The following is a 24,167-nucleotide window of genomic DNA, read 5'->3' as shown; positions in this document are numbered from 1 at the left end:
TTGCATGCAATTCAAACAACTCACAAAGAGGAGGCTAAAAGGCTACCTACCTCAAGCATAATGCAGTTTGGACAACCAATTGTAAAAAATTCCAATCCATCATTCAACCATGTAATATGTTGTTGGCAAACACAACCGCAAGTATTTTAGTGTATAGGTTGTCAATTCCACTAGGTACCAATTATTGTTCACTCAAAATTAAATTTCAAACCCTATGTTTGAAAAAGGAAAAAAAGAAAAGAAATCCTGCTGTCAGCAGGTCAACCAGTATAAAAATGGAGTTGCCAGGGGTTTCATGGTCATGAATTGATCCCATTAGACCCTTTAATTTCTTTTCTTCACAAAATTTTCGATAGTCAAACAGTTGGAAGAGGATGGTTCCCCTGAATCTACGCTTCCCATCTTACACCATTATCATCCTTTCTCTTCTATTTAATCACCTCCATTGTGTTCCACATATTCCTTAGACGTACATGTTGCCACCTTAAAAAAACAAAAAAAACTTAGCCTTCTACCAAACACTTGGTCTGCCAAGGTCCGGTCGCGGTGCACCCTGATTCACTCAAAGACCTTGGCCGTACTAACAACAGAAGGTGAAAAAATGGCGGCAACTAGGCTAAGTCTCATTCTTTTCGTTTCCTTCGCCGTTTCCTTCGCCGTAATAGTCCCAAGCCTGCGTGCCCATATTGTTGAATTCGACAATTTTTGGCAGCAAAAATCTGAGGAAGCGAAGAAAGATGCCCTCAAGGCCTATCAACCAAACCCCGAAGAAGTCACCGAGCAACTCAACGCCCATGTTTATGAGTAAATCCAATTATCAATCTCTATATTTCTTACTCCTTTACTCACATTTATAATATTTTACCATGCCTTTTTAATTTTTCTTCTTCTATAATTAGTAACTTTGAAAAGCTAGCTAAATACGTCGTAATAATTGAATGCATTTAGAGAAAATTGAAATTGTTCATCGTAATACGGATCGGGTTGGCCACAATTTGATCACCAAATTGCAATATGTTCGAACAGCTAATGAGATAAAGTCTTGATGAAGCTCACCTATCCGAATAAGTGTCTAGATAATTGGAGTTTCGAGACTTACTTATTCGGATACGTAAATTTCATGAGAGTCCTTCCTAATTAATTGGCTACAACCAACCTTATAAAGTATATGAGTGTAATACAAATAAAGGTTGTGAGTGAAAAATAATTTAAATTCTAACTTTTAGTAGATTTTTGTTGCATATCTTTTATGAATATATCCAATTCATATTGTTGATTTCGAAATAAAATTAATAAATGTAACAGTCGATATTAAGGTATGCAAATAATAATATTCTGTTTTGACCTTTTGTGGTACATGCAGTGCATTAGAGGGGAGCAATAGCACAAGGAGGCACCTTAAGAAATACTCAGGCGCGTGCTTAGCTACAAACCCAATTGACCGGTGCTGGCGGTGCCGGAAAAACTGGGCTGCGAATCGGAAGAGGTTGACAAAATGCGTCCTTGGGTTCGGCCGCAAGACCACCGGAGGGCGGCGGGGGAAATTCTACATTGTCACAGATCCATCAGACAACGACATGGTGAACCCAAAGCCGGGGACTCTCCGGCACGCCGTGATCCAGAAGAGGCCCTTGTGGATCATATTTGCGCGCAGCATGGTCATCACACTTTCCGAGGAGTTGTTGCTGACGTCACACAAGACCATCGACGCGCGCGGCGCCAACGTCCACATTGCCTTTGGTGCCGGCATTTCCATACAGTTCGTCAAGAACGTGATTATTCATGGCCTACACATACACGACATCGTTTCGGCGGGCGGTGGCATGATTAGGGACTCTGTGCAGCATGTTGGTATCCGATCAAGGAGTGATGGAGATGGGATTTCTATATTTGGATCGACAAACATTTGGCTTGATCATCTTTCTATGTCCAATTGCCAGGATGGTCTTATTGATGTCATTCAGGGGTCCACTGCCATCACCATCTCAAACGGCCACTTCACCCGTCATAACGATGTAATAACCTTTCTCACCTGATCTACATAATATATTCATGCAAATATATATATATATATATATATATATATATGAATTTTGTGATATTGGTGCATGCAGGTGATGCTGTTCGGCGCAAGTGACAGCTTTGAGGGTGATTCTATAATGCAAATCACAGTGGCATTCAACCATTTCGGAAGGGGTTTGGTGCAAAGGATGCCAAGATGCAGATGGGGTTTTGTCCATGTGGTTAACAATGACTACACTCACTGGCTTATGTATGCCATTGGAGGTAGCCAACACCCTACAATTATAAGCGAGGGCAACCGCTTCATAGCTCCCCCCAACCTTGCTGCAAAGGAGGTATATATATATATTCCTTTAACAAATTGTATTTTATTTTGCTTAATACCATGAGCATATATGATAACAACGTACACATTTTTTTTTTAATTTTCAAAATTTGGGGTGTTTTAGGTGACAAAGAGGGACTATGCCGGAGAGGAAGTGTGGAAGAGCTGGACGTGGAGATCAAAAGGAGATCTTATGATGAACGGAGCATTCTTTGTTGAATCTGGAAACCCTAGCAAGAGCAGGCCATTTGGGAGGCGGGACATGATCAAGGCGAAGCCCGGGACATTCGTGACTAGGCTGACGCGCTTTTCAGGTTCACTCAACTGCAAGGTCGGCCGACCTTGTTAGAAAATAAATGTTTACAGGATATGACTTAACAAATGAGGGAGGGGGGTGGGAAGAGATTGGAGTAGGACGGATGGAAGAAGACCACTGACTAGTCTATTAGCTCACTTGGTCTAGAGAGTTTGTTGGTTTATTTGTAATCTGCCCCCATCATAGTTTTGAATCTTTTTGGTTAATTGGCTTTTTTTTTTTTTTTTTTTTTTTTTTTTTTCACAAGTGGAAACATTTTCTTACCCAATGTACGAAACAAAATCATATCGAATAATGCTATATTTACAATTTTTTTACAATTTGTTGACACATGTCAGCAACATATGATTGGAGTCACGCCAGTTACTAAAATATTTGAACACTCTTCAGCCACATGTTAGCATGTGTTGATAAATTTTGAAATAGTTATAGGTAACTATAAGCAATGAAAAGTATGTGAAGTTTTCTAACCAAAAAAGTGGAAAGGAAATAATTGTTGATGCCATTAATAGAAGGGTCACCTGAGCACTGCATCAAGATACTAGTATGAGATTTACTTGCAGCTCCCTAAGAATTAACAACTTGATAATCTCGTCTCTCTTGGGTAACATTAGTTTTAATAAGATTATTCCAATCCATGGGTTGATGTTATAATCGGAGCAGACATTCATGCTAGAGAATTAAAGTAAATGTTGGATAAATCTACAACATTTATTCAGTCACTTGTCCAAGTGAAGGTGTTCCGAAGAATATGTCTGAACTTTTCGAGACAAAACATGCTGAATCAAATTATGATAAGATCAAATCCAACGGGAATTTGATTCTGATACCGTAGAGTGAAACACACAACGAGATAGCAATCGGTGACATGAACCCGACCTTTGCAGGATATGGTCCTTTTTCTCTTTTTTTTTTTTTTTTTTCTTCCCCGCCGGTTTCCCTAATTTTGACACCTTTATTGAGCGCTTTATCACGTACCCAACCATGTATAATATGCGGGTTTGCCACTGAATTTTTTAAAAAACAAGAATCCGACAAGAGACCCACAAATCTAGATTACAACTTACAACTTGACAGAACACAATCCGATGAGGACGAGGCTCCTAGTGGCCGCATTTCCTGTTAAGGGCCCGTTTGAATAGCACCATCTACTTTTTTGTTTCACTGTTGTTCTCTGCATTATCTAGTCAAATTAGAAGTTACCATAATTGTTTTGCCCTCAACAGCTTCATGAACATGCATAAACTTAAACCCAACAAGCTGAGTGCTTACAAGGTTATGATTTCAAGAGGTATCCTGAATATGTGCGCGGAACAATGCATGCTCAAAAGTATCTATAATAACTACTATTAAACAGGAAATGAAATTCATTACCGATTTAGCAAATCAAGGAAACAAGAAAGAAGCTTCCAACCAAATACGGGATAGATTTTCAAAGATATTTAATCCTACAAATGATCCGATTGATATAACACATGGACAAACTGAGGATAGTATTATCCATGTTAATCTATGCGCTATCAGATTCATTCCCTGAATCTATATTCATTGGCTGTGGGTTCTTGTAGCCGCTGATTTCATCCTTGTACCGTTTTTTGTCTTGACGAGCCTTTGCTTCATATGGTTCTTTCTCCTCCACTGCACCCACATTCAACACAAATGGAAAAGCGTTATGATGTAACACAACTACATAATACAAGCTGTAGATGGCAAATCATATAGAGATCCTGATCAAAGTACAAGAAACAATTTATTGAGTTAAAATTAAATCGTGCATACCTGACATCTTTTTCCACTTATCTCCAAGTACTCTCCCCACATCCGTAAATGCGATTCCAGGGTTGCTTTTCTTTATATTCTGTGGTCAACACAATTAAGCTTAGAAACCTACCCTTGTCCCATGCACAATAATAACTACTAGTTATGACTTGACGAGAAAACATAAAGTAGGTTTAGAGACCATCTTATAAATATGAATTTCTGTGCTAAATTTCTCTATTTTCTCATATTATGATCACATTGATTTTCACAGATTAGCTCAACATATAACTGGCTGACTTTGGGTAGCCGCATGAGTGCAAGGACAGCTTGTCAGGTTAAAGCTAAGAAAATAAAATATAAAAATAATAAAAAGTTCTGCCCTGACTAAGAATATCTTCTCCCCAAGCAACATAACCAACATGTCCATGCCAACCAATTTCATTTTTTCCTTGAAATTGTGTTATATTATCAAGCCACAATCAGTGCCATCAACGTAGAACACAAACTCACCTCTCTTTCCATTTGTGAGAAGAACATGAAACCAGACAGTGCCCTCTTTGGTGCATTCGGATCCTTTTTCCTTTTCTGTTTCTTCTTCTTTGAACCATCTTCATCTCCATCTTTAGATTTCTTCTTAGAAGAAGAAGCCTTGGAAGATGAAGTCTCTTTTTTGGATTCTTTTTTGGGAGGCCTCTGAAATTTGGCATTTGTTTGATGTTAGTACTCAAAGAGAGAAAAGAAAAGACAATACCCAGAAAAGAGTAACAGAAGAAAATAGAATGATAATCCTCTAATAAGACTGAGCAAATGAAACAGAAGTAAAAATGATTTGCCTCTTTCTCCCCTCCACTTTCACTAGCATCAGATTCCCCCTCTCCAGAATCATCAGTCGGAGAACCTCCATCATCTTTGTCAATAACAAAATCTTCATCCTGCAGAAAGTCACCATGTTGAAATACACTTATGAAAAAGAACACGAAGAGACATGCAAAAGCAGACAAGTGGAAGGCACACAAGCATACCAAGATACAATAGTACACAAACTAGAGATAAGAACACATGAAGAAACACGCAAACACGACATATAGGCCGGACAAACACAACGTCACAGATATACCAGACACACATACCAGACAATTACAACAGTTAAACACACTTCTGTGCATGCATGCGCAAACACATGCCTAGAGAGAGATTAGGATGAGCATCTGGATCCACATCTTCTAAAATAAATACCATAAAGATCAAAATCTAGTACATGTTTTGCAGTGGGTAAAACACAAGATTCAACCCATGCATGCGCATACTGGACAACTAGAACAGCCAAATCCAAGCCCGTCCATGCATGCACACACTAACAGAGAGAGTGAGAGATTACTACAAGCTTCGTGATCACACATTTTCCAAAAATACCATAAAGATCAAAATTTAGTACAAATCTGCAGCTCCCCCCCACCACCCACCCAAAGAAAAAGAAACAAAACAAAAAATAAAACCAAACTATTAGTTAAAGATTTGACCTCTTCATCACTCTCATCTCCACCAGCTTGATTCTTGATGCGCTCAAGATGTGGGTCAACAGCATCATCTTCTTCATCTTGAAGAACACGTGCAACACCATCTGTAGTTTGGACATCTCCCAGGTTCATAATTTTCAATCCCTTCCCACTGCATGAATAGCCAAAAGGTAAAAATTTATAGACAGCTCGATTGACTCTGTCCATGAAATGAGATAAGAAAATTAAAATAACCTGATGAAGTCAAAAAGATTATGGTATTCGTTCCTCTGGATGTTCCGAAATAGATGTTCTTGCTCAGTTTTGAGTCTTATAAGAAGGTCGAAGTAATGCATATTTGAGCCACCAGCAGCATGCCTCTCAAATTCCACATACTCAATCTATCATTAGAAATATGAAAAAGGTCATCTCCAATTGATGTCCATTACACATATTAGCCTACCAATCATCCATAATTTGTACGCACAAGTTAAAAGATGTACCTCTTCATGAAGAATAAGTGTAGGAGGTTTTGGTAGAAAGAAGAAACTCTTTTCAAGTGGATACAGGACCCCATCTTCAGCCTTCAATGATGACTTCACTGCATAACCATCTTGACAGCTTCGGAATTTTCCTGGTTTAGTAACTTTGGCACCAGACAAGCCACGCATTATCGTTGTGAAAACTTCATGAATGAGCCCCTGTTTGTTCAAATCAAGCCACCAGAGAATCTCATGTGAGTTTAGCTAGCCCAGGTCCCTAAAACTCATATAGAAATTCCAATGATAAATATGCAACGTAACTTTGTTTGGACAAGATATACAACACAAACAAAAATAAGCAGTACCTAAACAGCTAATAACCAGAAAAAAGGGGGAAAAAAAATGAAATTGTTATAACTTACCTTATATGATGGGTCTAACTTGTCCTTGTATTTGGTGTTCAAAAGATCATCGTTCATCGACAGGGTGCTATCAACTACATAGTCAGTTTCAAACTGTGCAAGAATGAAGATAAGCATATAAGTACAAAAGAACATATCAATAGCAGGAAACCCATAGAGATACCATGGAACTGACAAATTACCTGCAGCACAATATGTGGGTACAAAGTTTGCCCTTTACGGATTGGTGGATCAAGAGTCACAACTACAAATGTATGTGGCTGGTTAGACTGCATAAACACAGAACAAGCCCATACAATTCTGATCAGGATGCAATTGCAGAAAACAGAACTTAACAATTGATTGAAGGCGATCATAAAAGTATGATATAAATACGCCCATCACTTTCAGTTATAATAATCTTTAAAGCCTTTGCAGAGAGAGAAAAAATGTAAATTGAACATTCTAATCAGCGCATATAAATATCAGTCTCAAGAAGAAAACCTTAGGAAGTAAAAACAGGCGAACAACACTACTGTATTGAATTTTGAAATCATTAGCCTGCCCTTGGAGCCGTAAGAATGAAAGATGAAGTTCAACATTGTATCGGCCCCTGCAAATTAGACAGACGAAGTGAATAAATAAAATCAAAGAGGAGCATACGAAATCAACATGTAAGCAAAGGTATATAGATACTGAATGACCAATTGACCATGTATCTGTGTGCATCTGTTCCTATCTAAGCATCCCACAAGACCTACCTTGGCGTGAGGATTGCAATGCCCTCAAAGGTAACCACAGCTTCTTCACCTCCAGCACCAACATCTGCCATTGACATGATTTTGTCACGGAAAACCTAACACAAAGTTGATGGACAAGACATCAGTGAACAACCACAAGTAAACCACACAATTTTACTGAGGTACAAGAAGAAACCAACCTGAGCAGGAGGACGATTCTCATCACCAACAAATTGGGTGTTGGAATTAGGTATGTGAAAACTAATCTCCATCAATGAATCTTTCTGTTATAATAATATAAAACTACTCAGAAAAAATAACATAATATTTGAGGTTATCTAAAACAATATTATTCCAAGTAAAATATTTTTTATTGGGCCAGAAGTAAAGCCTAAATTTGAATATAGCAGTTCAGAGGGTAACAACGTGTTCATGAACATCAAATTAGTGGGAACACTTAACCCATTCAATAAATAGAAGCATCAAATAAACCTCACAAACCTCATTAGCTCCAGTTGTATCATCTACATGGAACTCTAAGATTACATCATTTTTCCCTTGAAGCTGAGTTTGTGAGACATCTGCTAGAGATACCTCAAATGCTTGCTTTGAACCAACCAAAAAAGCCAGCATATTCCCTGCAAATAGCAACAGAGGAAGGCACAAATTATACAATCAAGGCAGCCTAATACCCTAATTGCAGCAGAAATCAAATATGATAGACAATCAACATACTTGGAATGAATAAAATAAAAACTATTCATTCTCTTCTATACCATCGTGCTACCTTACAGATAAGGCAAAAAATAATTCATGCAATACTGCAGCATGGATAATAAATCAATAATAAAATGAAGCTAGCGATGCCACAAGCTTGCATGAAAAAGGTTCTGAAATATTTTAGAACATGTTGGAGCCATCACAAATTCTAATGTGACCAAAGTTAACCAAATTATGATTAAGTTAGATGTATCACAAGATTGCGCGTATATGACACTCTGATTTTCTAGCAAAACCTTTAAAACTAGATATCCAAAAAAAAAAAGGGGAAATTTTCTATAAGCTAGGGCAGTGTCCTTCAAGTCAATCACTCAAACAAAAAAAAAACACACACACACACACACATCAACAGAAGAACAACTCTGCAAAACAGATCAAAGGCCACATAACACAAAATGGTTAACATATACATTAAGCAAAATTAACAAACAAAAACAGGAAAGCATCAAATTGGTGAGAGGAAATCAATTAAAATCAACGACTTGAATAAAAAAGAATATGACTGACCATTTAAATCAACTTCTCCCCAATTACGCCCACTGACAGAAAGTTGCTTCTCCTCTGGTGTTATGCCGCAACTGGTTTGGAAGAAATTGGTCACACTAGTGACATCCTACAGGCCAAGCATAAAAGTACAATATAAGGATAAGCTAGTTTTGGACATTTCCAAGCATGGTTTAGATATTATTGCTGTTCAAAACAGTCATTCACTAAAACACGGTTACAGAATACTTTGTTGGTCTGAATATGAAGGAAACCACTTGAAGTAGTACCGTAGATAAGAAATCACCAGAAGCACTTCCAAGCTTCGTCAAATTAATATTCATCTTGTCAGAGAGAGAGAGAGAGAGAGAGAGAAATAGTAACCTGGTCCCGGAACCCAGTAAACTTATAGAATAACCCGTCTTTGATCCGAACACCAAGTTGATTTGTCCTTGGGACCTTCATCCATGTTACCCCCATGATGTCAGTTTTATCCACCTCAATTGCCTTACCACCTCCTTGTTTCTTCCATAAAATCCCTCCTGAATATATCTTAAGTTGCCCTGCATTCTGCATTCCCCCAAATCACAAGTTGAGACCACAATAATTAAGTCTACATTTGTTTTAAATAAGGCAAACCAACCTTGATCAGCTAGAATATTATGTTTTACAAGTTTTCATAAGAAGCATCAGAAGAAGGGTATAATCAGAAGCTGTCCAAGCTTTTTACACTTCCTTTACTTTCCCTTCTATGATAAGTATTATTAAAATACAGCATACAGAGTTTTTATCTCAGAAAATTGTCCAAGCTTTTTGAAAATATAAAAGACAATGTTTTTTCTTCCTATGGTTACTACTCTTAATTACAACATAGAAAGTATTTTAAAATTTTCCTACAGTCACTCACCAATCATATTTACCAAACTCGATAAAAAGGTAATTGCTCAGGGTTTCAGATACATAAAAAATAGTGCCAATCACAATATTCTGAGATTTCATTTCTGTTCCCAGATCACTCAGCAATCAAACAGTTTAAAACCAAAATTTTTAATAAAAGTAGACAAAGGATAAAGATTTACAATGCATTAGCGTTTTTAGTTGAAGAAGCAGAGAAAGTCCAATGATTAGGTTCCAAAGTTCACAGTTCCTCCTGCAATTTCTAAGTAACCAAACAGCTTATTATAACTATTTCCAGCTAAGTAATTTTTGGAATTAGGGTTTTCAAAGAAAGGAACCGCAGTCACAATCATCATTTTCCTCACAATCACCCAGCAAACGTAAGTTACGTAACAGACCAAAATCAAATCTCGAAAAGAAGATATTAGAAAAAACAATCAATTAGGGTTTCAAGAACGCCAATCGTAGTAGCCACTGTCACAAAATCCCCAATCCTCAACTCGACTCTTCCTACTATTATCGCTGCCAAACGCACCAAACCACATACATTTGGTCCTCGATTAAAAAGAATTAGGGCGTCGAAATAAAATTAGGGTTCCGAAATAGCATTGACGAAGAACAGTAAATCGAAAACAAGAACCCACAGATTAAGCTTAAATGCACAAATCTACGCGAATCGCAATAAGCCACAGAGAGAGTGAGAGAACTCACGGTGCCTCCGCGGCCTCCTAGAGAGATATTGTTGAAGAGGTGGCCGTCGGTCATGCCTGAGAATCGAGAGCTAAGCGAGTTTTGGAAAAGCAAGAGTTTGCAGTCGAAGAGAGAGAGAGAGAGGGAGGGAAGGGAAAATGATATCGCGAGACTGGACGAGATTTATATAGTTCGAGAGGGCGGTGCGCATTACGCACTCTAGATTGTGGCGCGAATCAAGTGACAATAAGCTGTGGGCATGTCGGTAAATTGCAATTTACCTCCCTGTAATGATAAAAGGTAATTTATGAATTACTTCTTTTTTATTTGTCTAAATTTATGGATTACTTTATATCAAAAACTTATATTGATAGGAAATGTCCTTGAAAATTTTAATATTTACAAAGGAGTTTTGTTTCATTTATGCAAATGGCATGTTGAAAAAGGTCCTCAATCAACTAAGTAATTAGTAAACCCAAAATAATTAACTAGGCTGTAGTTAAAGTCTAGATTATAACGACTAAATAATTAACATTGTGGTATTTAGTTATTGTTTTTTATTTATGTAGTTAAAGTCTTTCGCTGTAATTTCTTATTTAAGAGAGGTTAAGATCTTTGGATTTTGTCTCGTAAGGGATAAGGTTAAGAGACAAACCATGAAGTCAATTATCAGTTAATTAACTTTTACGGGGCGCTATATAGCATGAGTCAAAATGGTGCTTTCTCTAACTCTAGGGAGGGATGGAAGTCAAGGTTACAATGACATTGTGGTTAAGTATTTTATTTTTCAAGGAAGAGGTCTGAAATTCAACCTACCATATGGGTACTTTTATTGTTAAATAGTTTACTATTTTCACACAAGTGGACATGGTTTTTTTTTTTTTTGTTTCTTTCAAACATTGGGCCTATGTGTTTACACAACAGAAGATAATTCTCTTATCTGAACCAGCAACCAGCACCCAAAAGAAATAAGAAACCATAAAAAAGCCCACAAAACCCCCAAAGAAAAGCCCATAACATTTTGATGAACAGAAAAAAGCCCATAACTCTCTTTGTATGATATTAAAAAGGTATCGCTTCCTATTTCTTGAGTCGACAAATCGTTAATTTGAAAACGTGCAGTTAAACAACATTCCTTCACTCTTCAGTAAAATAATATTCGAATGCATTACATGCCATGCCCAATTGGCCATCCCTAACAAATAAATATAATATGTAATATAATAATATACCTTGTGATTCCATAGAAATGATCGTCATTTAGAAAGAGGTTGGGGAGAAGACTCAACTTCCACAGACAAGCACCCTCCAAACCAAACCAAACCAAAAAAAAAAAGGTAAACAAGGCGAAGAATCCAAGAAATTGATTGATGCATGACCACTGGCAAGGATCCCCCCTGTAGCTTCCTTCTTTCTTATCTTAATTAATTATTAAAAGAAGAAGAAGAAGAAGAAGTTTGTCACGTAACTGTAATTAGTCCATCTTCCATCCCTCTTGTCGAGAGAAACAAAAGAATATGGACATTCTGGAGTATACTTATCTGCTATACACCAAGCAGGGAAAATATGGTGTATTTTACATGAAACTTCCAATAATCTGACCATTTCATTTAATATTTTCTTTAATCTCTTTGTTTTCAATTGGGTTTTTAACTTTTTATCCTTCTTTCCTGCCTACTGCTGGATGCTTGTTTACTATGTGGGGGTACTAGCTAGCTATGTGGGACAATTTTGAAAATCATGCAAGTTTCCATTGTAATTCTGGCCAAGGTTAATTATGCAATTTACATAATGTGTTGATGAGTATGGCCACGTCAACCCAATGATATCAGAGTGAAATATGAATATAATATATAGCATTACTCATATTTTAATCAAGGGCAACTTTTCATACATCTTATGAAGAAAGTTTGATTTTGAAGCCGGGAACACTTGAAGTGTGCAGACTAAGGACGGAACCGGGGGATTAGAAGACCATGATGGCTCTGGTTTTGAAAATTTTCCTTCAACTATATATGTATATGAGAAGAGAAATGCTAGAGATACTAAATATTTTACTAACATAAGCTTATTAACCTGATGTGTAGCTCATTCATTGGTACTCGTTATATTTTTCTTAATTAATTGTTTTGTTTTTCATCAATAAATGAACTACACATTAGGTTAGTAAGCCTATGTTAATAAAAGATTTAGTACTTCTAGTATTTCTCATATGAAAAATGTCATATACTACATTTTTATTTTATAATTATCATATAATGTTGATGCAATAATTTTTGAAATTACCATGTCAGTATTGTAAGATAATTGTGAGATAAAAATGTAATTTTAGCTTTACTCTCTTTATAGATAAGTCTAAAAACTAGATTTGAGCCCTATTAAAATTGAGTTTGGCCTATTTTTCATGCTTTGGTCCCAATAAGAAATCCTGGTTTTGTTCCTGATGTCGGCATTGGGTTCTTCCAATCAAGACTTTTTATTTTATTTATTTATTTTTTTTTGTGTATTGAAAGACGAATAAAACTCTTCTACCATTTGAAATGGCATGATCCCTTGAACCATATACACGATACCTACGCACACAACCGGCAATGTGATAGATATACAAAACCACACGAAACCATGTTTGGATCCTAATGCTCGAAAACAGCGTATGGACATTACACATTTTGTCTCATGTTGCTCCGAAATCATCGTCTTCCTTGTTTGTACTCGAACCAAAGTTGTAACAGCAAAAGCAAAACATAATAAAGCCAAAGAAAGCGCAGGAACTATATATACCCTGAACTCATATCCCTATTGGGTCAAGCAGCCACAGAAGAAAAGCAAGGAAACAGAGGAATTAAGAACCAAAAGAAGCATACAAGCTAGAGATGGAAAAAATGATGGTGAAGAATGAAGTGAACCCAAGAAAGCGCAGCATGCCATGCGCGGCAGATGCTGAGGCTCAGGCAGCTCGGTGTGTCAAGAGACGGCGAAGAGATTCAACTGCGGTTGCACGTATTAGTGATGACACTCAAACTCAGCCCCAGAAGCAATTTTTACAGCAGCAAGTGGATCAAACTTCTAGTACTGCAAGCACTGGGAAGAGAAGCTCAAAGTTTCGTGGAGTCAGCAGGTCTGAACAAGGAAATAAATGAGTTGTCATTGTCTATATATATATATTATGATTTTTACTGTCTGTACGTCAGTCTTCATTTTCGGTAGTTACTGATTTTTTGAATGAAACTGAAATTGAACAGACATAGATGGACGGGTTGATTTGAAGCCCACTTGTGGGATAAGCTGTCATGGAATGTAACACAGAAGAAGAAAGGGAAACAAGGTACGTAGAAAAACTTTTCACTCTTGCATTTTTTGCTTGGCTTCATGGATTTCTTCTTTCCAGGATACGGATGGGTTTTTTCTAAATTTTTTGCTCCTCTTTTGTATTCTGCTCTGGAATTGATTGTTGGCGCCCAACAGTTTACCTTGGTAAGTACCTTTTCTTTGCAGTCAAGTTAAGATTTTCCAATTTTGTTTTGTTTTATTCTACTACTCATTTTGCACGTGGATTACAAAGAAAGTGAAAAGTTATTTTTTCCTGAACTTTTCAGGAGCTTATGACGAAGAAGAATCAGCTGCAAGAGCTTACGATTTGGCTGCCATTAAGTATTGGGGGACATCAACTTTCACCAATTTCCCAGTAAGAATGACAGTATATGATTTTTTTGTATGAAAATGTTTAGAAGGTTAGACAGCCAAAAAAAAAAAAAAAAAAAATCATTTAACATCCTTAATGCTTATTGCAGATATCAGATTATGAGAAAGAGATTGAGATAATGCAAACTGTGACTAAAGAGGAGTATTTGGCCTCCTTAAGAAGGTATAGGACTCATATACATATTGTTAAGAATAGACTTCAATTTTCACTACCATTGCCTCTCCTTAATTAATAACATGGTTTGGGTTTTGTTTCTTTCAGGAGGAGCAGTGGCTTCTCAAGAGGTGTATCCAAGTATAGGGGAGTTGCAAGGTGATGCTCAACTTGATGAAACTAACTTCTTCAGAATATTATTAATTGAAAGAGAACCATCAAAGTAATTTTGGTGAATTAATGCAGGCACCATCATAATTGCAGATGGGAAGCAAGAATAGGGAGAGTTTTTGGAAACAAGTACCTCTATCTTGGCACTTACAGTGAGTTACAGACTTTTAATAATTCGAAGAACTCATGAGCGTCTTGTAAACCATACTCTATATAAATTATTTATCTTCTCAATACGGGATCATGGTGTTACAATCTCCCATCTTAAACCACTGATGCCCTCATCAGGACTGCGTCATATATATGGTGTTGATAATATCATGTGGCATTACTAGGTGGCTTTTATATCATTTGTAACAACTCAAGAAAATCGCTAATCATATCTGCACTATCACCCTAAAAAAAACTAACACAAATGTGATGAACGATTTCTCTGAATTGTTACAGGCAATCTCAAATGTAAAACTGACAAATTAGGATTCCTCCATTTACCTAAGGCAATCCTTGTCTCATCACAGGTACCCAAGAGGAAGCTGCCCGTGCTTATGACATTGCAGCAATTGAGTACAGGGGTGTCAATGCTGTGACAAACTTTGACTTGAGTACATATATAAGATGGCTAAAGCCAGGAGCAAACACTGCAGCAGCCGCTCATGAACCACAGGCCATCACAGAGCCTCAGACAGTGGCGTCCCCAACCAGCTACACTCCAAGAGAGGAATCCAAATCCTCGTTCTTCCATACTAATCCTCTGCCCACTGCAGACTACTTAGACTCTCCCCCTAAGCAAGAAGTGTTCCAAAGCAAAATTCCTCTTAGCTCATGCAGTAAGTCGTCCTGTACCACTACTGCACTAGGCCTCCTCCTTCGATCTTCAGTATTCAAGGATTTAGTGGAGAAGAATTCAAATCTCTCAGAGGATGACTCTGATGGGGAAGAGCCGAAGAATATTCAAGCACAGGTAGGTAGTGACGATGACTTCGGTGGGATCTTTTATTATGGAATTGGTGACATCCCATTTGTTTGCGCTTCCGCTGGAGATGGCATAGAGTTGCAAGAAAGAGAACTACACTTCGTTTTCTGAATGGCCCCATGCAACAACAGCATGACAAGCTTTTGATTAATCAACCAGCCAGGTGCAGTACAATGTTTTTTGTTGGAAGATTTTAGGAACAGATCGATCGTGTTGAAATGGTGTCTGCGTGAGTGTCTATATATATATATATGGACATAAGTTGCTATTTACTTGTAATTAAACTTCACTACCACTTGGCCCGCCAAATGTACATGTCATAATACACCAATGCACATTTCAAGATTTGTCACTTTTGACCTTCAAAGTGAGCATTGCTCTCCGACTTGAAATGGCAAGGATGTGTTCTACCCGTGTATATGATACTATGTCATTTACAAATTTGCAATTACACGACAACATATTTTACAAATTGAATCTTAAAAATGGGATGGAAGATCAGTGAGAGAATAAATAATCAAAGAATAAGAATTTTCCACCTTTAAGGGGCTTGGGAAAATCTCAATACCAGACCAAACCCAAAAACCAAGAGACATTAGGATAATTCGATTAATGCTGCACATACTTGGACGAGTTAGACACCTGGACTCAAATATGTGGTGTAACTAGCACCAGTTCGACATCATGGTTAAAACCAAAGTTCTAAATGCATAACTCATACGATCTCATCAGATGCTATATATATATATATATATATATATATATATTATCATCACCATCAACAAATAATGAGTATGTTTCCGTTTTCTGTGCGTGAGATAAGATGTATATTTCCGACCCAAATTCAACTTCCCCCAAAATGCTATGTACTAAAAAGTTCACCGGGCAAGTCAAGTAATTAGAGCATAAAACTCACAATAAGAAGAATCCATAAAACAATATAAGCAACAGAGCAAAGTGCCAGCTCGTACAGCAGTGAATGTTTGGGGCAATCTGAGAATATAGGTTCAGTGAAGGTAGCAGCAAGCTAAACTTTTCCATACCAAAAGGAAAAATATAAACATTCACCAAGAATATCATTATTAGTTTTATAGTAGTCACCTAGAAACAAAACAAGAACAGCAAAAATGCATAAGAAACACCATAGAAGTTCCACCAGAGTGCATCTTGCTAAGATTCATCCAGTAAGTCAAGAAATTACGACATGCAACTGAAAAATATTTAGAACTTAGAAAACAGTTTAGCAATAGGGCCAAGTGCAAACTCAAACTGCCTCAAATGTTTTGATGAACTGAATACTAGTTTCTGACCTCTGACTTGCCTCTCTTTCAAAATACATGTGCTGTAGCCTGTATTGCATTCAAAAGATACAAACTTTGGCTCCTCTGAAGAGCGTCAAAATTGCTTTCTTTTATTTTTGAACAGTTTGTCTCTTCTTGCATAAACATAAAAGAGCGCTAGGAAACCTGCTGCAGACAAAGAAACTGAAGTCCATGGAAATGGTGGGTCCTTGAAGCATACCAGTGATGCCTCCAGTTCTTCTGAAGCATGATAGACGAGAGAGTGGATGGCATACAGATCATGATCCGAAGACCTCACGTAGTACAAAGCCATCTTGAAATCCAAATGTGACAAAGCAGAAACTGCTTTGTCAAGCTTGTACTTATACAAGTTCCACCTTTGTATGAACTCAGCATGCCGACTCGGTTTAAGCAGCTTCCTATCTCCACCATGTGCAGCAATGGATTCAATAACGTCAATGGCACTCGTTATACTGTAATTCAATGATGTCAAAAGAATATTCCTCCTAGCTGCATCCTTCTGCACAAATGACATCGATGAAATCTCTGAGAATGGCCCAAAGGGAGTCTGCCCTACACTCCATGTGTAATCCACCAGAGTACTATTATGCCTTGGGCTCCACAACAAATGGGTAGGGGACACTCCCCACATACTCTGCAGAATCGAACCAACAAGCGGCCGCTCAAGCTCCCTAGTCTTAGTAAACACATGACGACCATTACAGCTATAATCACTCACAGTCTGCGTGTTCTTTGTCCTCACTGCAATAACCATATCTTTGAAAGCAACTGACTGGTGATACCGGTCTAGCAACAAGAGCATATGGTAATCCAAATCAAACACGTAAACCGGAAGAACCCTACCGAACTCCTCCTCTGGAATCCCCGCCACCCTCCTAAACTCGTCGGCCGAGTCAGTCAAAATCTGATGCAAACGCTTCGAGTCCAAATACTCGCTCACAATCAGAGTATAATTATCGAACAAAAACCTCGACGTATATGAATTGATCGACCTAGAAACCGCGAACGAGCAAATCGGACACTCAGAAAAACTCACCTCATAAGTCTTGAACCTCAAGGACTGATCACCCAACAACAACCCACCCTCATTAGCCTCATCCATAAACGTCCTCTGAATCTGTTTCCAATCCAAGCCACTTGAATCCCTTCCGCTCTCCGATCCATGAAAATGTATAAACTGAACTACCAACGATGTCTCAAAAGGAACAGGAATTCTCAGAGAGGGCACAAGAAGTACCTGGTAGGCGCTCCAGACCAGGGACGCCAGGTCCCTCAGCAGCGCCTTCTGCGACTTGGGGCGGCCGTGGAGGGCAGCGAGCGGGTGAAACTCGCCGCGGGGGAGCACACCGTCCCCGGACAACGCCGGGCCGTAATCGACCGGTCCCGCAGCCAAATCGATCCAAAGGTACCGATCCTTGGCGGTCCAGAGGGTGCCGAGGCAATTGGTGAAGCCAGGGGAGGAGTCCCCGTGGGAGTAGGTGTAGGCATAGGGTTTAGATTGGTTGCCGAGATTGAGGTGAGGATTCAGATCAAAACAAAATCAATATCGGCAGGCGTCACTCGGCAGGATCGAAAAATCTTTGCAGATCAAAAATCGAAATCCGTCGACATCCGGCATCAGATCATCGAAATCAGTCATCACGGCGCAAACAAAAGATCTTCAGATAAGAGGGAGGTGGGTTAGAGGGAGGTGGGAGTAAGAGCGATTTCCTTAGGGGAGACCCAAGGAGGGACAGGTAGAGGAGTCGTTGGTGGCCTGCCAGGTCGTTTCCTGGATTGATGGCTTAGGAAATAGTCTAGGCTAAATTTAAGGGCCCTGCGAGGATGGTGGTGAGGTGGCGGAGGAGGGAGAAGGGACGACAGTGGAGGTGAATGGTGGTGGACATTTTGGGGGGTGAAAAGAGTGGCAGGTGGTCGGGACTCAGATGGTGGCTTTCGGGTATTTTAACTCATTTTTGGAAGCCAGGATATTAAGCTGGCTTTGGTATTGATGATGTGGTGACTGGCAAGCAATCTTCCCTGCAATGATCTCACCTGGTATCTGTGAATTGAGAGCTCCGGCCCATAAAGCTAGAGCGTAGCGAGCCTATTCCCATGAGTTTCTTCTTCTAAAGGGATTCGTCGCACGCTTGTCTTAAGGATTCTGTAACCATTCAGTGATGTCTAAAAGCCAAGACCGGGTGATTTCCCTAATTGCCTCCAGAAAAGGTCAAGGGTTTACAAGTCTCGCCCATCCATGAAGAGCACGAGAGACATCTTCAGTGTGGCCAGTGGGGAATATTGTCGAGGTCCAATTGCTCAAGTTTGGTTTTGGAGCGAGTATGCCATAAATAATATAACCACAACTATTTCAATAAGGCCATTATATGATTGCATTTTTAAATCATATGTTTTGAAATCGCAATTGAAACGCCAAGTATTATTCTTCTTTTATTTGAACACATTTCATAATGAGGAAAACAGAGTTACACTGATCAGGTCCCAACCCCATCATCAAAAGACAATGGCAAGTACAGAAAACCATAAGATTACTAGCTCTATTAATTTAGTTCTCAACAAGCAAATCCGTTCAGCAATCTGAGCCATCAGTATCACTATAAGATTGTGTATCCCAGAACTTGGAAGCATGCTCATCTTCAGGCTTGGCAACAGGGCAAGAAGCATTGGTGAAGTCCCTAAAGCGGAGAACTCCTTGTTCTTCACCAAGGCTAGCAGTAACAATTCGATACCCATTTACAGCCAGGGCATGACACCCACTTGCTCTATCCGGAGGACCGCAAATCAACGAATTTGTTTGTGAACCATTGTCAGTCTCCCAAACATTAATGAAAGAATCCTCAGGGCCTCCTGTAACAATTTTGTACTGATCCATGTGCAAGAACGTAACTGGGCCTGTGTGTCCATCCAACTCGGCTATTGGTTCTGGTTTCGTCGTCTCCAGGTTTCTCCTAATATCCCACAGCATTGCTCTGCAGCATTAAGCACATTATTTGGCAAGTGATTTACTCGAGTTTTCTTAGACAGTCCAAATGGTTAACTAACTGAGAAAAAATGATTCAAAAACTATGTAGAAATCTGCTTTATCTTACCTTCCATTACCACCTGTGCAGATTAATGATTTCGAAGGCATTATCTCAAATGAGTACAACTTCGGTTGACAAGTTGCAGCAGTGAATACTTTTTGCATTGTCCTCAAATCAATTGCAATGACAGAGGAACCAGCAGCAACATAGAGCATGGATTCATGGCACTTTATATTTACAGGTGCACCAGGGACAGCAGTCATGCCCACACAGCATGATATATGCTCAGCAGATGATGTATTTGTATCCCAAACCCTCACCTACAAGAAAACTCCAAAACTTTTAGTGAAAACCCAATCACAAAAAGACAGACGTATCAAAAGAACTATAAAATTTGGATTAGAAAATCTCATAATAAAAATTGGAAAAATAAGATGAAGTTCTTGTTTAACATTGTTTGACCTCTTTAGCTCCAAGAATTGTTCATTAACTTTTTCTGTTACTCATTACAAGAAAAAAATTGCAGTTTAATAACTGCTTCATCCAAGTTGAAGGTGAGATACACCTATGGTTAGTGTGGCTGCATTAATCCCCAGAACTTAGTCAACCATCTTACTCAAATATACAGAGTTCATATAAATCATGAAAGAGAAAACTGCATGTGCTCTTCTTTCACAATAACCTAAATTGAGCCTGAGGTTATTAACACTTGTCATGAAATTCTGTATTATGCTTCAAAGCATGGTACATGTTCAAGAAGCATAAATTTCTATTACCTCAAGCTTAAATGCACCTCCTCCCCTTGTAGGAATAGGACATAGATCCAATTAGTGTGTAACTTAACCAATTAAAAAAAAAAAATGATAATAATAACATGTACATAAAGTACAGATAATAATTGGCACTTAAGAAAACTTGAATTCAGGCTCAAGCTAGCTTTCTTAAGCTACAATCAAAATGGTCCGAATGAAATTGTAAAACTAAAACGATTTTCACGCGTGACAAATAACTTCCAACACATTTACTATTGTCCAACACATGTTTACATGGCCGCCATTTCAAGTAGGGCTAAATGTCATGTACATCAGTAGCTATGACACGCAAAGAAGTTGCAACTCAATTCCTTAAGAAAACCCGAAAAAATAGTTGACTGATTCACTATTACAATAACTGAATCCTTGTTATGTACTCCACTAAAATAACTGAAATTGTAAAAAGTTAAAAAAGAAGAGAAAAGTAATATGGAACACACGACTAAGATACCTTGGAATCACTTGAAATGGTCACCAAAAGAGAAGTTCTATGTCTGAAAGAATGATGAAAGTAAAAATAGATCAGTTTAGTAAGAAGAAATGGATACCAAAGTACACAGGTTCAATATCACTTGAGGGAGCTAGTCACCATGTGAGGCATTTGCAATTATAACACACAACTTAAGCATTACAAATGTTTTTAAAAGTAACACATGAGATACAACTGAAATCCACAATTTCTTAGAAATTTTAAAATTTATCCATGTCTCTCTCCCTATAAGTACAGGGTCGGGTGGGGACACGTGTCAGTCTAGAAATAGGCAGACTGAAGTATGATAAGCCAAGCCAAACTTCTTCTTTCTTCTTAGATGAGAACATCAACTTTGACATATCCATAAAGCAAAGACATAACAGTTGGTTTAAGTGTGGCAAAGTCCAAGTAAGTAATTGTACAATTAAGTTTTACTTCACTTCCACTAATTGAGAGTTCATAGTAATGAAATGCAACCATATGCAAAACAAAAGTGATAATAAGTGTTGAAGATCCTTCCATCTACAGCTGGACCTGCCAAGTCTTTAAGCATAAGTCTGAGCAACTCGCATGATATATATAATTGCAAACTATTCAAACCTAAAGATAATTAGAATACATTAATAAAGTCTATTTATTTAGTCTTAATGATAGAAAAATTCATACCCAGAAACTGACATCAACTTTACAGGTTTCTCATGCCCATAAAGAGTAGCCGTTAGTGCATGCTGGCCACGCTTGCCACTAGAGTTAAGGGACCAAAGGCGAACAGTACCATCTTCCCCTCCACTTGCCAATACTTTGCTACTACCATCACCTAACAATTTATCTGACAAGGCAGAGACTGGGCCATTGTGACCTCTAAAACATCGTTGGCAAGAACCCTATAATGGAAACATTAGAATGAAGACCTTGAGGCATTACAAAAGGTAGACAATAACTTAGAAAGTTGATAAACATTCTCTTCCTGCTGACAATTAGAACAATAATCATCATAGAACCAAATAATAAAACAGACACTACAAACAATATTTGTTTCTTCAATTGGCTCATTGCAGTGGATGCAAGCATGGAAGATCATGACTAGAGATTACAAATATCTACAAATTTGGGCCTATTCTTTGCAAGAGGGTTTTCAAGACAACATCAATTTATAAACTACCTTCCACCATAGACGAATAGAGCGGTCGCAGCTTGAGGTAACCAAAACATTTTCTTTACTTTGTGTTTCATTTCGAAATAAAGAAGTTTCGGTGAGGGAAAACAACCTGCATATTAAATAATTATGAATAAAAGGTTGAGAGGCAATTCATATGCTAATAAGCTTCATATGATACATTAAATAGATTTAGGCTCATGTTTGCCATCTACGATGTACTAGAAAAAAAATAAAAATAAAAAGGTACATCACACATTATATGAGACAGATCTATTGTCATAAGCATTGATATGAACTAAATTCCACACCTAATGTATAGATAAAATTAAAAATTATATATATAAATAGGATTCTTGTTTCAAAATATGTAGAATGTAAGGTCCAAGGGTGCAACCTGTTCTTCTAATATATACAGAGCCAAATGGATATTAACATTGTCTTATGAGCTCTAGTTATCTCTTTTAAGAAGAACTACATGGAAAGAAAAAATTGCTAACAACACAACTTGGTTACAAGTTATACAGGGAAATGCAAATGGCCTTGTCACTAATAATAAATACATGCAACTTGGCCTTGCTTAAGAAATTACAATATTAATGCATATAAAAGTATTTTTCGAACAAGAGAAAAACCATATCAAATTCTTACCTCATGCATGTAATTCTTGCATTATGGTCACTTAGTGAGGTGAGAGGATACCTTCCACTTAAAAGGCCATCACTCTTAAGAATTCCTATCGATGAGCCCTATATAACAGAATCCAGTAAAGTCAATGTCAGAATGGATGTGAAAGAAGTTAAGAAATACTCAATCATGCGCTCGCTTTTTTCCTTCTTTCTTCTCCTTTCTAGCAATACAAATAAGAAGTGTCAAAATGTAATAAAATCCTATCACAGAAAAGAAAAGAATCAAAATAAGTTTCATGAGCCTTTTGCACAAAGATGTCATAGAAGCTGTATGAAACCCTAGGCATAATGAAAAAACCTACAGGCCAAGGGAGTATTCAATACCTGGGAAAAGACAACATCATTTCCATCCAATAATATTTGCTTGTAAGGTCTTGGAACTGTATAGAAGTCAGCAACTAAGGGATCAACGAACTTGATTTGCTTCAATGCTGTGCGCCGTGCCAAATATGCCTCCCTCAATTCCAATGTTTGTAAAGAGGCGGACGGCATTTGTTGTGGCCAGTGTTCCCTAAATGTGGAATATACAACAGACCCTTAAGTTAAAAAGAACCAAAAGGGAATATATTGCGCTTGGAAAACATGGTCAACCAAAAAACCTTTTTGATCAAATGTCAAACACCCCGCATTTTTCGTAAAATGGTTTAAGTACTTTTAAGGTGTAAAACCTTTCCGTCCACAACTCCTCTCTTCAACATTCCTCCCAAGTGAAAACCCACACCACAGCACACCCCAATTACTTACATTGGCAAGATAAGTATGATTCATTTTCTATTTGAACTTTGAATGCTCTATTATGTGACTAAATGGTGCATTTTGGAAGTTCTGGATGGCCAGTTTGAATTTGATTGGACCGGCTGAGTTTGAATTTGAGCCATTAGCCTCTGAGAGATTTGAGCATGTGACTAACGAGTGGTGTGATGTCAAGTCATTAGCCTCTTCTTTCTTTTTATAATTTTGAAATTTTTTTGGGAGCAATACAACACTAAATAATCTAATATAATAGAAGATTGAACAAAGATATAAACTATGATGATTGATGTTATTGCCTCATTGCGTCTTTTATGTGTTTGTGGGGAACTTCATGGTTGATATATTTGCAAAGTGCGGCGAAATTGGATATGCTTGGAAAATATTTGATGAAAACTTGAGAAAAATGTGGTTTCTTGGAGTGGGATGATATGTGGGAATGCTCAATTGGGTGAGAATGAGAAAACTTGGAGGCTATTTAAGCAAGCTCTGTGTGAAATTTGAAGAGTTTAGGATTCACATTTTCAATGTGATTCAATAACAGAAAATG

General features: G+C 37.9%; 4 protein-coding genes and 1 pseudogene across 4 annotated transcripts in view; 2 read left to right on the top strand and 3 right to left on the bottom strand.

The window, feature by feature from the left end:
* The first annotated feature begins 502 nt into the window (after positions 1 to 502).
* Positions 503 to 2,855, top strand: LOC132182901 (pectate lyase-like). Its single transcript, XM_059596268.1, has 4 exons — positions 503 to 804; positions 1,364 to 2,015; positions 2,115 to 2,357; positions 2,472 to 2,855. Exons 1-4 carry the CDS (start codon positions 602 to 604, stop codon positions 2,694 to 2,696), a joined length of 1,323 nt encoding a protein of 440 aa, XP_059452251.1. The 5' UTR covers positions 503 to 601; the 3' UTR covers positions 2,697 to 2,855.
* A 1,143-nt stretch (positions 2,856 to 3,998) lies between these two features.
* LOC132182356 (FACT complex subunit SSRP1) lies at positions 3,999 to 10,566 on the bottom strand. Its single transcript, XM_059595585.1, has 16 exons — positions 10,415 to 10,566; positions 9,191 to 9,376; positions 8,831 to 8,936; positions 8,045 to 8,181; positions 7,744 to 7,827; positions 7,565 to 7,659; positions 7,308 to 7,416; positions 7,007 to 7,093; positions 6,825 to 6,917; positions 6,424 to 6,621; positions 6,176 to 6,321; positions 5,945 to 6,092; positions 5,258 to 5,356; positions 4,935 to 5,117; positions 4,443 to 4,521; positions 3,999 to 4,301 (listed from the first exon to the last, which is right to left on the bottom strand). Exons 1-16 carry the CDS (start codon positions 10,466 to 10,468, stop codon positions 4,174 to 4,176), a joined length of 1,932 nt encoding a protein of 643 aa, XP_059451568.1. The 5' UTR covers positions 10,469 to 10,566; the 3' UTR covers positions 3,999 to 4,173.
* Positions 10,567 to 13,266: 2,700 nt separating this feature from the next.
* LOC132183072 (AP2-like ethylene-responsive transcription factor At1g16060) lies at positions 13,267 to 15,897 on the top strand (annotated as a pseudogene).
* A 513-nt stretch (positions 15,898 to 16,410) lies between these two features.
* Positions 16,411 to 18,249, bottom strand: LOC132182196 (uncharacterized; the record flags this gene model as incomplete). Its single annotated transcript, XM_059595383.1, has 1 exon — positions 16,411 to 18,249. A coding segment is annotated over one exon (1,461 nt), but the record flags the coding sequence as incomplete, so codon positions are not given.
* A 965-nt stretch (positions 18,250 to 19,214) lies between these two features.
* The window catches only part of LOC132180267 (probable E3 ubiquitin ligase complex SCF subunit sconB), a 5,959-nt gene continuing 1,006 nt past the window's right edge, over positions 19,215 to 24,167 (bottom strand). The window contains exons 2-8 of the mRNA XM_059593019.1: positions 23,192 to 23,378; positions 22,830 to 22,927; positions 22,185 to 22,290; positions 21,689 to 21,906; positions 21,002 to 21,044; positions 19,805 to 20,058; positions 19,215 to 19,684 (exon numbers count right to left, since the gene is read on the bottom strand). Of these exons, the coding sequence (XP_059449002.1) occupies positions 19,285 to 19,684; positions 19,805 to 20,058; positions 21,002 to 21,044; positions 21,689 to 21,906; positions 22,185 to 22,290; positions 22,830 to 22,927; positions 23,192 to 23,378 (1,306 nt within the window). The 3' untranslated portion in view covers positions 19,215 to 19,284. The remainder of the gene's footprint in view (positions 19,685 to 19,804; positions 20,059 to 21,001; positions 21,045 to 21,688; positions 21,907 to 22,184; positions 22,291 to 22,829; positions 22,928 to 23,191; positions 23,379 to 24,167) is intronic.

Source organism: Corylus avellana, chromosome ca5 (assembly GCF_901000735.1).
Source record: "Corylus avellana chromosome ca5, CavTom2PMs-1.0".
Taxonomy (NCBI): domain Eukaryota; kingdom Viridiplantae; phylum Streptophyta; class Magnoliopsida; order Fagales; family Betulaceae; genus Corylus; species Corylus avellana.
This window is presented reverse-complemented; position numbering and strand designations above follow the sequence as displayed.